Raw genomic sequence first — 16077 nt, forward strand, 5'->3', positions numbered from 1 at the left:
TTTGATGAGGCACAGAGAAACCATGTATTTGGCATGGGGTGGCCCAAACTCTACTGGTCAGAAGGGGCGTCCCCACAAGCCAACCACGATTTTTGAACCCACCTCAAACTCAAATTACCAATGCTAATGTCAAACCTAGTACAGGACCCCATCGGGATGAAACATTGGTTTACTAATATGATTAACAAATCTCAATAAGGTCTCTTAAAAACTGCTCATTTTATAATCAAAATATTTATCTAAAAAATTTTAGTAATAATACTTATTTAATCACAATTATAATTAATACTATTTGTTAATAACAAACAATTATGTAATTAAAACAAAAACATGCTTACACTTATAATTATTTATCTTTTCAAATTTTTTCTAATCTTAAATTTAATTTGGTTAATTAATTCCTAATAAAACCAGTTATGCTTTTTTCTTTTTTTTTCTCTTTCTTTTGCTTCAGGGGGTATATGTTTAAATTTTATTTTATTTTTTTTATGAAATTGTAATCAATTTGATAATAGTTATATAATTTTTTTACGTCACAAGGTGGTTTGATTTGATTTTCAAGATGGATGTTAATAATTTTTTTATTTTGTGAAAAATTATTTATTTGTTCAATTAATAATTCCTTTTATTTGTTTATATAGAACCTGTCGAGACAGGCTTTAGGCTTTGACTTCAAAACTCTTGTCTCTCCGAGCATGGTTCCCCACTCAATTATCTAGCTCGGGCATAATTCTCATTAATTTTAGATTCCTGTAGTGAGTAATATTTCTATAAACCTGACAAACCAAAATTTCAGTTTGTGCATAGGCTGAAAGAATTCTATAGACTAAAATACTTATATAGTAAAAAAGAATATACACATGAGGATTTCCAACCTAGAGGATATTTTTTTAAATATTTCTAACATAGAATTTTCTTGATTTCCATTCACATCTATTTAATAAGTTTCATGAACATGTTTATTTTTTATAATGTGTCTTTTTAAAGTGGAATTAATCCTTTGTTTTAGATAGACATTGATGGATGACTTTGATAAACATTGGTGGACTTTAATAGACTTTGTTATAGATAGATTTTCATTGACTTATAAGAATATCCAAAATATTATATTCCATGTCAATAAAAATATTTTTTTGAAAGAATAAAAAACAAATCATCTAAAAAAGGAATAATTATTTGTAAAAAGGAGAGAAAATTCATAATACTTTTATAGTTCATTATTTAAAAATGTAGCCCCATAATGTTTTACTTTTTATAGTAAGCAAAATTACAATAAAAAAGAAAAGAAAAAAAAATTCTTATTTCAAAGTTATCTCCATGGAATCCACGTAGATATTTCACAATCACAAAGCAGTCCAAGACAAACTGATTTTCAAATTTCAATGTTATCCAAACTTACTCACTGTCCATAAAATAAGTAGTAAAATTTTGCTCAAAGATTTCTAAAACTCTCATACTACTTTTTTTTTTTTTTTTTTGGGAGGTAAATAAAACTCTCATACTACTTGTATTCAAGCTTGTTCTCACTAAACATTCATGCAGCTTTTGGATTTTTAGGAGAGTTTGGGTTTGGATAATATAGCAATGATTGCACCATAAAAGATAAATATATATGTCAAAGAAAATGTATCCACATTCACATGTAATTGTTTATTATGTGCATTCCCAGCAAGGAAAAATAAAAAGAAGACATGCAAGTTTTTTTTTAGATAAGAGAGAGAATGGAAGAGAGGGACCGATCGAAATCTACATGGTACATTGAAATTTATATGGTATAGAATTTGAAAGCTCTTCTTATTTATGTAATACAATGTTTATTAATAGATATTGTCTATTAAAAAAATTACTCTCCAATGAATTATGTCCATTAAAGAATTAAACGATGATGTGTATTTTTTTTTTAAATATATTTAATTAAGGCTAACCCAATATATATATATATATATATATATATGGTGTTTGAATAGAAAGATAGAAAACTAAATTTCTCATGCACGTACATAATTGGTGTGGTTTTGCACGAATCAAATTAGTTTTTCACCTCCATATTATAAACCTTTATTAACATGTAATAATAATAATAGGTAACAAGCGCGGATGTTTCCAATTAACTTCGATATTATTTATCTAAAACATAAGAACAAACCAGTCATGTTATCATCCCCGTCGTGATTCTGATAGGACGAGGAGGAGGACGAAGAAGACGACCATGTCGCTGCCGGCGGAGGAGGGGTTCGCTGTGGAAATTGGGCCGGACTTATTCGGTGCGGCCTCTTTGATTGAGAGATCATAGATGAGACGCTTGCGTGGGTCACTTAGGACGTCGTATGCTTCGGAGATTCACTTGAACTTTTTCTCGGCGACTTGTCGTTTGCTCGCCGGATTCTTGTCGGGATGCCAAATCAATGCCAGCGGACTCCTGTACGCCTTCTTCAGCTCATCGTCGTTTGGCATCCCTGTTGACATTCAGTATGCTATAGCAGTCCACCACACCCATTCTCTTTTTTCTCTCTCCTCACCCTCTCTTTCTCTCTCTCTACTCTATATATATATACATATATTTTTTGGGTGCACTCTCTCTATAATCTATAAATGTATATATAGGTTTTGTTATTTTTGGTATTTTAGTTTTAGAAATATTATTTATTTATTTTTTTTTTTGGTGGGTAAATATAGAAATATTAATTGTTGAGGGAATGGAAAAAGTTGGTGATGGTGAATTAATAAGAGTGGTGGGTGGGTCGTCGGGTGTGGATAGTTTTCATAACCCGGTTTGTCGATCCACCAACGACTCGTTTTGGTTTGAGTTTAGACTCTGAAGTACGAACATGTTTGAGATTTTTTTTTTTTTTTTAAATAAATTTTTTGGGTGAGAAACATGGAAGAATATAATGCTTCATGTTGGGTTTTGTCCAATTTTGAGGATTTTTTTTTTTTTTTCTGTGAATGGTATTGGCTTTGTAGTTCGAGATAATATGGGAATGTGCTGTTGCAACAGCTTCAATAAACTTGGAAACCCTTAACCACAGAATTAATGGTTAATTTACTACTGTTTTCTCAAGAGAAAAGAAGTGTTTAGTCCTTCGACATGTGGAATCGGATTAAATCTTAGTGCAATTGATTCAGATGGGTGAAAAATAAGACAAATGTATGGCGATGGATGGAAAATAAAATAAAATTAATTTTATAAGAATATTAAAATAAAAATAATTGACACCAAATTATATTTAATTAATGGTTATAGTATAATTTTTTTTTATAACATGTTGAAAGAGTTGTTATCATATTTTATTGTTAACAATCTATTAATTAATGTGTTTAATTGTATTAACATTTTTAAGGCAAATTCAAAAACGGATAATATAATCACATGAGTTCAAGTCATGTAAAATATTGTCATGTCAAGATGGCTTGTTTTTAACGACTAGATTTTCTTTTTTATTATTATTTATCGAAAATTGGATATAGAAGGCTTGATGGGTAAGTGCTGAAAATTGTATAAATATATATATATATACAGTTTGTCTATAGTGCGGATGGTTCTCATGCGGACCACAGTATTAGTGATGATTTTTTATAGTATTGGTGACAATTTTTTAAAAAACCATCGTTAATACTATGAAAAATCGTTACTAATACTATGGTTCTTATGCGGACCGTTTTCACCATAAAATTTCCATATATATATATATATATATATATAAATAAATCAGATGTAAATTGAGAATTTGTCCTCTTTCTATATATGAGTCTAATGTTTTTTGCAACGTCTTCAAATAAAGTCAAATCTAGCAAAGTACAATTTTAAAGACTTGATGGTTCAAAAAAAGAATGGAAGATTAATTTTAATTATGAACCTATATGAACCTATAAATAAATTACTTCTTTTTTCATTTTTACCTTTTATCAATAACATGGAATATTAATTTTCTATGAACCAAAAAAAAAAATTAAATAAATCTAGCTAGGACTAGGAATGCTACTCGTTTGAATTTCATTGGCCAGTTGACCCCAAAAAAAAAAAAAAAATCATTGACTTAAAGGCCATATTTCAAAACTATTTTCTTTTTGGTTTTTTTAGAAATATTTCAAAACTGTTTTATATACATAAATATTATTTCAGTGTCATTCATATTTTAACATTAATTTCAAGTTCAATTGCCTTTGGATAATTAATATGTGATCAATATTAATGAGTTTAGCTGAAGTGGTATATATATAGATATATATATATATATATATATATATGTTTTTTCCATAATCTTTTTTTTTTAAAGATGTATTTTTCCAAATTTGTAATATTACAGTTTTTTAAAGATAAAATATGATATATTTGAAGGAACTTAATTATAATATTTAAGCAGAGGATGAAGCGAAAGCAACGGTACTGGAACTACATTCACTCATTCCAACAGATCATGAAACTTTTTTAATAATACGCGTCTATATGTATATATATACAGTCCGTCTATGGTGCGGACGGTTCTTATGCGGACCACAGTATTGATGACATTTTTTCATAATATTGGTGACGATTTTCTAAAAAACCGTCGTTAATACTATGAAAAACCATCACTAATACTGCAGGCCTCATACGGACCGTCCTCACCATAAAATTTCCATATATATATATATATATATATTGTGTTTGCATGTTAATTGATTTAGTTCAACGATAAAACATTGAGAATTTACTTACAGATGAATGAAAATTTTCTTCCCTATTTTAAATTTAAAAAATCCTAAAATTTTGCTAAAATAAGTGATTACTTCCAAGAAAATTCATTAAAAAACATAATTATAAATAAGAAATCAATATTTTATTCCCCCACCGCCGATATCACCAAAAAAAAAAAAAAATCAAATGTTTTTTTTATTTTTATTTTACTTCAATTATCATTCTTTTTAGTTTTTCTACCAAAAAAATATATATATATTTTTACTTGAGGAGTAAGCAACTCAAGTAAGTCAAGTGGATTCAAAATCCAACTGTAACGCGGATAGGGTTAGGCCTCCCAACGGACATATATATATTCCCACCGCTCAAAACCCCAAATCAAATATTTGTGGGTTTCCTTTTTTCCTTTTCTACTTCTTCTTCTTCAACTAGAATCTTAATCGTGTATCGTATCGTATCGCTCTCTCTGTTCAATTAATTGTTCATTAAGGGTTAATTGTTCATCTTCTTCTGATTCAAGATATGGCAGTTGAGCTGCTTGGCGGTGACTCAAAGTGTGAAGCGTGGCCTCTAGATCACATCGACGACGAAGATGACCAATCTTCACCATCCCCCAAGTTCCTCTTCTTTCTTCATGCCGTGCTTTCACGCCCTGTTTCTGTTGATGATCAGGAGGAAGAAGAAGAAGAAGACCAACTGGGTGTTCTTCCTGACAACATGGTAGATAGCGTCAATGTCGGCAAAGATCATGTGGCTTTGGATTACGACGTGGTAATGGATGAGGTGCGGTCCAAGGTTGCCATCAAAGACATGCTTTGCGAAATTGGAATAGTTCCGGTTCAAGATTTCATGGTGCAGAGGATTTTGGACACCGCCCTTTCCATGTCCAAAGATAAACGGTTTGTGGGTCGGAAAGTTTTTCGGATGGGAGTGCACATTGATGCTATTGTGGATGACCTCCCACCACATGATGATGATGATGATGAAGACATGGAGGAATCGGATGATGAATATGAAGATGAAGACATGGTGGGATTGGAGGGTGAAGATTATTGGGAGCCTAAATTTGAGCCAGCCAATAGAGTTTCCATTGAAGAGTTGGAGAGGGTCAATGTTGGAGATTGTTCGAAAGAAGAAGCTGGACGTTGTTCTGTTTGCTTTGATGAATTCGAAACTGGGTGTGAAGCTACTCGTATGCCTTGCTCGCATCTCTTTCATGGTGATTGTATTGTCAAGTGGCTCCAAACTAGCAAATTCTGTCCCTTGTGTAGATTTCAGATGCCATCATGATTAGTTTAAAGTACTTGTATAACATCTTTTATTTGTATAGTTTTATTATAATTTTTGGTATTTTCTCTGTCTAATCTGCAAGTCATGCAGATTATATTGCTTACCTGAATGCCAAAAGCATGTAAATCTTGTGTTATTTCTGTCTTTTTGTTCTTGTTTTGCCTTTATTTTTAATATCGTTTACAATTATGAATTCTGAAATACACAGCTGTGTTAATTAATGCAAATTATTTGTTATTAATTACCCTTAATAAGAAAACTTGTTTATTAATTACCCTTAAACTATCTGCATAACATACACGATATGAACAGTTTATACACTTATGAGTAGGACAATATAAAAGCTAACTCATGGGGATCAACAAAAACAAAAGTAATAAAAACAGAATTTTAGATGGCAATAGCAAATAATTCTTTTATTATTTTATATGACTATCTACTTTGTGACTCTCAACTAGTGTCCAAACAACATGGATAAACCCTATAAGGCCACCAGTTAACAAAGTGGATATTATGATAAAATCAAATTCAGGTTCCAAATGAGAATTATGTGAGAAACAAAGACAGAGAGGAAATGATTCAAATAAATGGGTGAAAATATACATACCATGGAGTGTTTGCTTTGCTTAATTAGCCACTAATTTATATTGGCTTTTCATGGGATTTTTCTCTTTCTTCAGAATTTGATATCTTTGAGATATATTTCACTAGTATCCGTTGCCATCTATATTGGCTTTTGTGTTTCTGGGGATAAAATTTGGTTACTGGATATGTAACTAGCTACTTCAGTTCAACATGCTAGCATCTCTTTTGATGTAAAACTGGTTGATCAGAAAACAACATAATCATCCATTTTGAATATGGCTCTGTCATAGCCATTTGATTCTGGATTTTTTTATTTTTTATTTTTGGTTTGATGTGGTATGTTGGACAGAGGAACAGACAGGTTACTGAGACACACAATCTCAATCCCTCCCAGTAACTGAAAATCCGAGTATTTTGAAACTACAACCTGAGTGAGAGTAGGCAATGCATAGATAAATGGACACTTTTGACGCTTCCTCTGCATAAATACACACCAATATGGTTTATACTATAAAAATTTGTCACTTTGTATCACATTTTGATGCATAACCTATGACAGTAAAAACATTCATTACCTGTCCACTTCCTAGAATTCCTCCCAAAATATGATTATATTTCCTAATCCCAAACTTTTATATATCTCAAGAAACAATAGAAAGAGGAAGCTGCTTGGGTACCTTGATACATCACCTTGAATCATTTACTTTCACTGCACCAACAAAACTCTTCCTACCTAACATTAATTTGCTTTTTTCTTTCTTCAAATCCATGAATTATTATTTTGTTGCTTATTCTTCCATCCCTTTGGAACCCCATAACCTTAATCATTTCATTCTTACTTTTTTATTTTTCTCTACCCCAAATCATATAAGATCTTCTCTATATTTTCTGACAAAACTTATGTAAATTTTCCTTGGCTTCCACAGGACATTTAATAATTGGAAATTAGTAGTCTGTAGGTTACTTGAACCTAATATTTATTGTCTGCCAATTTTCTAACCTATTTCTTTCCTTTACAAATTCTTTCTAATGCTCTTAGAGAACGTCACATGTCAGGAAACAAAATCCATTCCTCTGCAATTCCTTGGCTGCTCGATATTTGTACTAATCTAGTTCATCTTACTCTGAGTTACAACATCATAGGAGGGCTGCCTTCTAAATTCTTTTGGAAATATTTCTCTTGTACATATTGACTTGTTTGAACTCTTTAGGAAATATTTGCATTCTAAAGGTATTGTTGTTATCTAACAACTATCATAAAGGATCACCTTGATGACCTTTCAAAAAGATTCCGGGCATGAAATCATTCCCATCCTAGATGAAATTGTATCTAGATTGTAATCCATGGAGGGTCCTTAACTTCCCATTTAGTCTAACATAAATTAAAAAACTTCTTGTCCTGAATCTAGACAAGAACCTACTCACAGGGCCATTGCCTAATGTTTCAAAGATTTCATTCTTGAGAGAGTTACAAAGCAGTTGTCAATAAGTTAAATGTGGTAGTTTAACGGATAGTATATATTGATCAACTCTCTAATTTGGAGATCTTGGATGTATCTTCAAATTTGTTCACTGGAAATGTCTCTGAATCTCACCTACAAATTAATCTTTTTCAAATTGCAAGAGTTGGACTTATCCTTCAACTCTTTAACATTGAATTTCAAGTCCAATTGGGTACTCGCCAAGGACAATGGTTGATCATATAAAATTAAAATTCATGCAAGTTTAGGTCCAATAGCTGGCTTCAAACACAAATGAATTTGGTATACCTTGATATCTTAAATGCTAGGATTTTAGATGTTATCCCTGACTAACCGGGTTTTATAACATGGCTTTGAAAATTACAGTACTTGATTCTTTCCTTCAACCATACCAACGGCAGCACCTTTCAAAATTTTCCAATTGGAAATTAATTTCAGGATTGCAGTCGATTTGAGTTCCAATCCATTTCATGGTGTGATCACCTGTTTCTCTTTCTAATGCATATTACATAGTTATCTCTCCCAAAATATGTTCACAAGCTTCAAGATCTAGGACAACACAATTTCTTGACATTCTGATAATATGCTAACAGGAAGCTTTCCTGATTGCTGGATCGATCGGAGAAAACTGGAAATTCTAAATTTTTGAAAGAAATAATTGTTATCATGAATCAATCTTTTTCCTAGCTAGCTTATTTATTGTCCTTTCTACATAAATAGCTTCTTTGGTGTGGCTCCATCACCATTGCATTCTGGCTCCACCCTCATGTTTGGTATGTTTTCATGAAAACTTTATAGTTGGTATTTTTAGAGCAAAATTCATTATTTGTTTCAATATTATATTATATTAGTCTAATTTAATACATTAAAAGTTTGTATACGACTATTATAATGGTTGAGGGACAGTTAAAAAGGAAATACAAGATAAATTCAATATATTAATAGAACATAATAATAAGAATGTAAGAATATTAATTTTGTAATACAATAAGAAGTTGATTACAAACTGAAATCTGAGTCCAAACACAAACCGAACAAACAAACCCATAGGGAATACCCCCGGCATCATTAAAATCTTATTGAAAATAGAGAACTTTATGAAAAAAAATCTCAAATAAGGGGGGGAAATAAAAATACCGGCAAAACGTAGGTATTTTTAACAAATCTATCAAAATGATCAAAAAAAAAGAATTCACTCTAAATGAGAGTCGGTTTTTTAAGTTTGAAAATATTAATTAATTTTTAGAGGTAATGGAAAAGGCAGTGCCGTACTCTTAAATGAGATTGGGTTGGGTGTGGACTCTTGACCAACTACATAATTGAGTTTGAGTGGGGAGTGGGGACTGACTACGCTGTACATTTTTTTTCCCCTTTACTACGTTTATTTTTATTATTATTATTTAAATTTATTCTTGCATTCTAATTTTTACTCTTTATTCTTGCATTCTAATTTTTACTGTTCTTTTTTATCCTTTCCGTGTAAAAGAAAAATAAAGACGTAAAGTTCCAAAGGAAAAAAAATCAATACAACAGCAAAATTAAGTTAAAATGAAGAACATAATTATGAGTTAAAAATATATATATAAAAAAAGATATCATTGTTAAAAAATCAGTAAAAATACCATTAAAAAAAGCGAGGGGAATTAAAAAAAAAATAAAGACAACGAGTTAAATAAAAAATAAAGATATGAGTGGTAAAAATACTTGAATTTAAAAAATGAAAAAAAAAAGTTGAATAAAATATTTGATAAAAAAATTTATTTACTGTACTAAACAAAAAAATAGAAATAAAAACCTAAAAATATACAAAGAAAAAAAAACAACTAACAACTAATATTATATTTTCACTTCAAAATTCATTTCAAACCTACGGGTTTACTTTTGGTTCTAGTTTGTAATTAACTAGTTAAGAGAAAGAGTTCAATCCAGAAAGTTTATTTTTTTAGTTTATATTTACGTGGAGATCTATAATTTTTTCTATATGAAATTATTGAATTGAAATAACACTAGTGATTTCTCTTTTAAAAAAAAAAAAAAGGAATGATTAAAATAAATAAATGGGTTAGTTACACTTTAATTGAACTGTTTTTTAATTAATCAATTAATTAATTTTTATTTTTTTAATTATTTGTAAAATGAAAAAAAATCAATTTTTTAAATATTTTAATTTCAATTTTTTATTAATTAATTTGAAAATTAAGAATTTAATATAAAACAAATTATAAATTGAAATTTTAATATTTTAAATTTGAAAATTTAATATATAATTTTATTAAATATATTAAAATACAATTAATTTTTAAAAATCTAGTACATCCATGCTCACACCATGAAGCAAATGGTTGACAGATCAGCAAACCGTGTCAAATAAGAACCATCCACGCAGCCTACAAACCCGACCAGTCTATCAGTTAGTTAGCGGCACGTTGGTCGTTGTTACCAGAAATTGAGAACCAAAACTTAGCTGAGTGGGACCCAAAAGCCAAATTTCAGCACCTTCCTTTTTCACAACCATAAGTGAATCACAACTTCGTAACCGTCGGATCATTTCAGCTCCATTTCATTTTCCGTTACCATCCAACGGCTATTATCCAATCCCCCAAAAAAAAAAAAAAATCATCTTCTTTCATTTCCTTCTTCTTCCTCCTTTCTTTTTCAATCTCTCCGGCCGACAAAACTAAAACGCCGTCGTCCAATTCTCTCAACGAAATTTTTTTCCCAAAAAGCTAAAATTAAAAAAATAAAAATAAAAAAAAACCAAAAAATAACAGAACCTATACATACACATATATTTATAGAGAGAGAAAGAGGGAGAGGAAGATATAGAGAGAGAGAAATGGGTGTGGATTACTATAACATACTGAAGGTGAACCGGAACGCTAGCGACGACGACCTGAAGAAATCGTACAAGAGGTTGGCGATGATTTGGCATCCCGATAAGAATCCGGCGAGCAAACGACCTGAAGCCGAGAACAAGTTCAAGCAAATCTCCGAGGCCTACGACGTCCTCAGCGACCCTCTGAAGCGTCAGATCTACGATCTTTACGGCGAGGAAGCGTTAAAGTCCGGACAATTTCCACCTCCGCCGTCGTCGGCCGCGTCGTCTTCGTCGTCGGCGGCGGCTGCGGCGGCGAGGAATTTTCACAATCACAATCGGCAGCAGCATCCGAATACGTCGTTCAGGTTCAATCCCCGCGATGCCGCTGACATTTACGCCGAGATCTTTGGATCGGAGGCCGGTGCCGGTGGCAGGAGTACCAGTAAGGCGTATAGGGATGGATTCTTCAGGACGTCGAACGGGACGACCTCCGGAGAGTTTTCCGGTGGGAATGCGAGTCGGAGTGGGGCATATAGGAAGGCCAATGCGGTGGAAAATGTGTTGCCGTGTAGCTTGGAGGAGCTTTACAAAGGAGTGAAGAAGAAGATGAAGATTTCCAGGGATGTTTGCGATGCTTCTGGGTAATGTTTAAATTCTACAACCTACCTTATATTCGTTTTCATTGAATTTTTTTTTTTTTTAATTTTTTATTTTGGTGGGTTGCATGCAAATTTGGTAAGGTATGATTATCATTATAGTTTGTAAGTCCTTTTCGAGAATGCAATTCCTTTTTTAATTGTGTATGTTTATGTTAAGGTAGTTGTTGAGTAGTATTTTAATATATTAGGAAGCACATAACATTAATTTTTGTTAAAAATTAAAGTGGATATTTTATTCAATGTGGATTTTTTGGCATATTACCATTTAGGAGTCTCTATCTAATAGAACCAGTTTGCTTGTGGCAAAATTTGATTAGCTGTGAGCTGCCATTTTTGTGTCTTGTAGAGTTATTTGTGATGGGGTTTAGACAATTTAGGAGTGGTTTGCCTTGCCAAGCAAAAATTAGGTTGTGAATTGAAAAAAGGTCCAAGATTAGATCGTGCCAGTCTAGTCGTTTTTACTTTTGTTTTCTATTATTCAACGCGATCCGTAGAAGTCATGTGAACCAAAAGGTAACTTTGTTCATTTGGTGGGTAGACTTTGACCCCTTGATGTCCAAAGTGGGTTCTAATAACTGTAGCAGAAGTTGCCCAAGTCATGAACTTGACTTGCTGGGGAGCTTTACGTTTAACAGAAGCAGTTATTTGCTTACAGTTTGTTCAAAATCTCTTATGATATGTCTTAATTGCCCTGCATCTGCTTTGTCAAATAGCTCATGGAAGGGGACCTTGCTTGTGGTTGCAGATGGAACCTCAAGTTTGGTTGAATCGGAAATGCGTAGAGATTCAGGTTTTTCTCTTTTTAGAGTTTCACAAAAACATGTGTCTTTGTTATTAATAACATTCAGAATGGTTCATACACAAAAGACAATTTCCTTGTATTTGTGCATTTTTCTTAAAAGAGTCTTCTCTCATAAGCTCAGTTTGCTTTGGACAGTTTGAGTCTTTTAGATTTATTTGAGATGAAGTTTAGATGTCTCAGGTGTGGTTGAATAGAAAAATAGGTTGGTCCAAAATTGTGGCGCTGAAGTCTGGTCATTTTAGGGCCACCTTCTTTCTATATTATTCAACATAGTTTGTAAAGGTAATGTGAACCAAAAGGTTATTTTGTTCACTGGGCGGAAAGACTTACCCTGGATGTTGAAAGTGGGTTGGTAGTGACTACTGTGGAGGTTGAAAGTTGCCCTAGTCAAGAACTTTGACTTGTAGTGCGCTTTACTTTTTACCTGGAGCAGTCGTTTGTTATATCTTGTGTTATGTCACTTGGTTGACTTTGCATTTCCGTTTTTCAAATAGTTTCTGGAAGTGGTCCTTGCTTGTTTCTGGTGGTGGCATCTCAAAGTTTTTTAGTTTCATCCTTATTCTGAGTTTCACAAGATGTGTCTTTATTTATTACTAGAATTCAGAATGCTTCGAGTGTTTATGACAGCCAGGTGCTAGGATAAAAATTTCTCTGGTGTACTCACCTTATTGGCTCAAGCTCAAGGTTGGAGCTGCAAGTGTCGCAACTTGAGATAAATCAACCATAATGTTTCTGTATTTCCAATCTTTTTATTCTCTTTAAGTATTCAGCAAAACATTATAATCAAGCCTAAAACCAAACCAACAAGTAGCTGTAAGCAGTCATCTGAGGCCAAAAAAACTATATTGACAGGCAAATAATGGGTTAGACCATTGCTAGTTAAGGGAGAAAAGGACAAGTTGGATTATGTTTAAGGTGAAATAGGAATACATTTGAATTGCGCCTGTTTATAATGGGATAAACCTGACATAATCTGCAATTTTTTCTACATACAATTATTGAAGCTTCAATGCACCATTGGTTTTTAACAATCAATGGAACTCAGAAAAGAACATTATCATGAAGCCTGAAAGAACTCACTTTTGCCAGTTTCACACCAAGCCCAGATCAATTTGGGCTAAGGCCATGATAACCTGGAGTTTGAGCTTTAGTTCACTCAAGCACTCAACCATGCAGTGGTCCTCTAATAATTGTCCAAGTTTATGGTCACCTATCAGTGGTATAGCATCTCTTTTGCATAGAAGGTCATTGAACTTCTTAGTGGACAAATATAACCATACTGCCCAAGGGAACACTAGAATGACTATGCAGTTTGGCTTACATGTAAATAAATGCCTTGTCCCCAACATTGCCCTTACTGATAGAAGCAGATTCATATATCTGTTTCTTGTAAAGTGTCTTGATTCTGTAGAATAATAATTTGATTCTTTAAAATGAACTCTTGAAAATTATAGCACTGCTTAATTGCAGAGCCATTTCACCCTTTAGATAGGTAATGTCCTATATGATGTTTCCTCACTGCAGGGTCATTTTGAACTCAGTATCATAGAGTTGTTTCTAGGCTAAATCCTAGTAAAATCCCTAATCAACATGAAATTTCGAATAACTCAAATCTCTATTTGTATAATTATGAATGAATTCCTAATATAGCTTGTCTGCATCAAATGTTCTTAAGAAAATGGAAGTATTAAATGTTTACTCAATACTGAAATAATTATTTTGTTTTAAATAATTATACGGATGAAAAATTTTATGGCATCTCTTGGCTTAAAATTTCTAAGGAGATATTCAGCCAAAAAGTTTACACTCAGTTATTGTTAAAAGAAAAAGGGAGAAGAGAAAGCTGAGTATAAAAATGAGCAGTCTCTAAGAGACCTTAATGAGGTTGGTTAATCAGATTATGAAACATCCTAATCTTATGTTTCATCTCCTCTGGGTACTGTACTTGGTTTGAGATTAGCATTTGTACTCTTAGTTTAGGTGGGTCTCCTTTGGGCACTGTACTTGGCTTGAGATTAGCATTGGTACTCTTAGTTTAGGTGGGTTCAAATTTGTGGTTGGGTTCAAGGTGGGGTTGCCCCTGCTGGCCTGTTGAGTTTGGGTCAGCCCATGTCAAATACATGTTTTTTCTGCCCCTCATAATCGGAACTACAATAAGAAGGGCTGTCTCATACATTTCAAGCTTGTTAAGATCAAATGAGGCCATGAGTTGGTTTCAACTTTTCAATACAAGATTGAATGGCATTAATAGGCTGATAAAAGGCTGGGTATCCTTTCTTATCCACAATCCACACTTTCTCTTATGTTGATCGGAGGGATATAGAATTTAAATACAAATTCCAGTGGAATTCAATTTATGTTGAACATTTTATAGAATGAATAAGAATGTGTACTTATAAGCAAAACAAAAACTAAATACAGTGTTTAAGTTGAAGGCTTAAAAACTAATTTTCTCATACACATACACATTTGTTGTGGTTTTACACAAATTAAATTAGTTTCGCTTCTTCATATTAGAAAGATAATTATTACAGCATTTTACTCCAATTTACTCTTTTTCTATGTCTCTTGTTTTATGAGGCCATATATGTAATGAAAAAGGGTTCTTTCCCAGTAGCTTCATGTAGATAAATCTAGTATTTATTCGAAAATACAAATGAATGTTCAGTTTGTTGTAGCACACATCATTTTTCTTTTTGCTAAATGTTAGTATTAAATGGCAGTTTCCTAATGAGCGTTTTTCTTTTTCATTTTGCAGCAGGGTTCGGACGGTGGAGGAGATACTGACCGTTGAGATAAAACCTGGATGGAAGAAGGGAACAAAAATAACCTTCCCTGAGAAAGGTAACCAGGAGTTCGGTGTCATACCTGCAGATCTAATCTTTGTGGTAGATGAGAAACCGCATGCTCTTTATAAAAGGGAAGGAAATGATTTGATTGTCAACCAGGAATTAACACTACTGGAGGCTCTCACTGGTAAGACCCTTGACCTAACCACCCTGGATGGAAGGAACTTACTGTTCCCTCTAACAGATATCATTAAGCCCGGGGCAGAGGTTGTCATCCCAAATGAAGGAATGCCAATCTCAAAAGAACCCGGAAAGAAAGGAAATTTGAAAATCAAGTTTGATGTAAAGTATCCTTCAAGGCTTACCGCCGAACAAAAATCTGATCTGAGAAGAGTTCTGGGAGGAGTTCAGTAATGATAACTACTTCAATGTAAAGAGTATTGATATGAATGGATACGCCCAAGGCAGCAGTATACTGGCTTAGACACAGAGTCATCCTCAAGTGTCTAATCTGGTATACCGTATGGTGGACAACGCAGAATTTTGTTGATGTACATAAGCGTCATCGTCTAAGGATTGAAGAATGTGAATACTAGGAAAGTACATGGTTGAAAGCAATAGTAGGTTTCAGTTTAAGGTCTTCCCGGTTCAATGGAAGGATTCTTTTAGAAGTAGAATTAGACATCCAGGGGAAGGAAAAAAAAAAAAAAAAAAAAAAAACACAAAAGAGATGGGTTGCTTAATTCTATTTGCAGCCACTTTTTAATGGGTTATTTTTGCGGTCCATTTCTACTTGGGAATAGTTCCTTGAATAAACAGTTATGGGCTTTTGTCACGGTTTTATAAGTTTTTAAGGTATTGAATTTAGTATGTTGGATTTTTTTTTTTTTTTGGGGGGGGGGGGGGGGGAGAAGAGTTTATTGGGTTTTTGTTTCTCAAGTGTTATGAATTGTATTCACACTCAGATTTTTCTTT

The 16077-nt window shown here is 32.8% G+C and overlaps 2 protein-coding genes across 3 annotated transcripts; both read left to right on the plus strand.

Annotated features, from left to right (window-relative positions):
* Positions 1-5200: 5200 nt before the first annotated feature.
* LOC107415636 (probable E3 ubiquitin-protein ligase XERICO) lies at positions 5201-5968 on the plus strand. Its single transcript, XM_060815046.1, has one exon. The coding sequence runs from the start codon at positions 5201-5203 to the stop codon at positions 5966-5968; it is 768 nt and encodes a 255-aa protein (XP_060671029.1).
* Positions 5969-10421: 4453 nt separating this feature from the next.
* LOC107415635 (uncharacterized) lies at positions 10422-15829 on the plus strand. 2 transcript variants are annotated; one of them, XM_048474217.2, is made up of 2 exons: positions 10422-11493; positions 15075-15829. In XM_048474217.2, exons 1-2 carry the CDS (start codon positions 10871-10873, stop codon positions 15514-15516), a joined length of 1065 nt encoding a protein of 354 aa, XP_048330174.2. In that variant the 5' UTR covers positions 10422-10870; the 3' UTR covers positions 15517-15829. The 2 variants fall into 2 exon arrangements, with proteins under 2 accessions (XP_048330174.2, XP_048330173.2); XM_048474216.2 differs by having other exon boundaries at positions 10428-11493; positions 15072-15829.
* The last annotated feature ends 248 nt before the right edge of the window (positions 15830-16077 follow it).

The sequence above is a fragment of the Ziziphus jujuba genome, chromosome 2 (genome assembly GCF_031755915.1).
Source record: "Ziziphus jujuba cultivar Dongzao chromosome 2, ASM3175591v1".
NCBI lineage: Eukaryota > Viridiplantae > Streptophyta > Magnoliopsida > Rosales > Rhamnaceae > Ziziphus > Ziziphus jujuba.

Excerpts from the sequence above, each read along its gene's own strand:
- LOC107415636 (XM_060815046.1), top strand. The coding sequence starts at position 5,201 with ATGGCAGTTGAGCTGCTTGGCGGTGACTCAAAGTGTGAAGCGTGGCCT.
- LOC107415635 (XM_048474216.2), top strand. The coding sequence starts at position 10,871 with ATGGGTGTGGATTACTATAACATACTGAAGGTGAACCGGAACGCTAGC. Across the intron at positions 11,494-15,071 it reads GATGTTTGCGATGCTTCTGG|CAGGGTTCGGACGGTGGAGG; the intron begins GTAATGTTTAAA and ends TTCATTTTGCAG.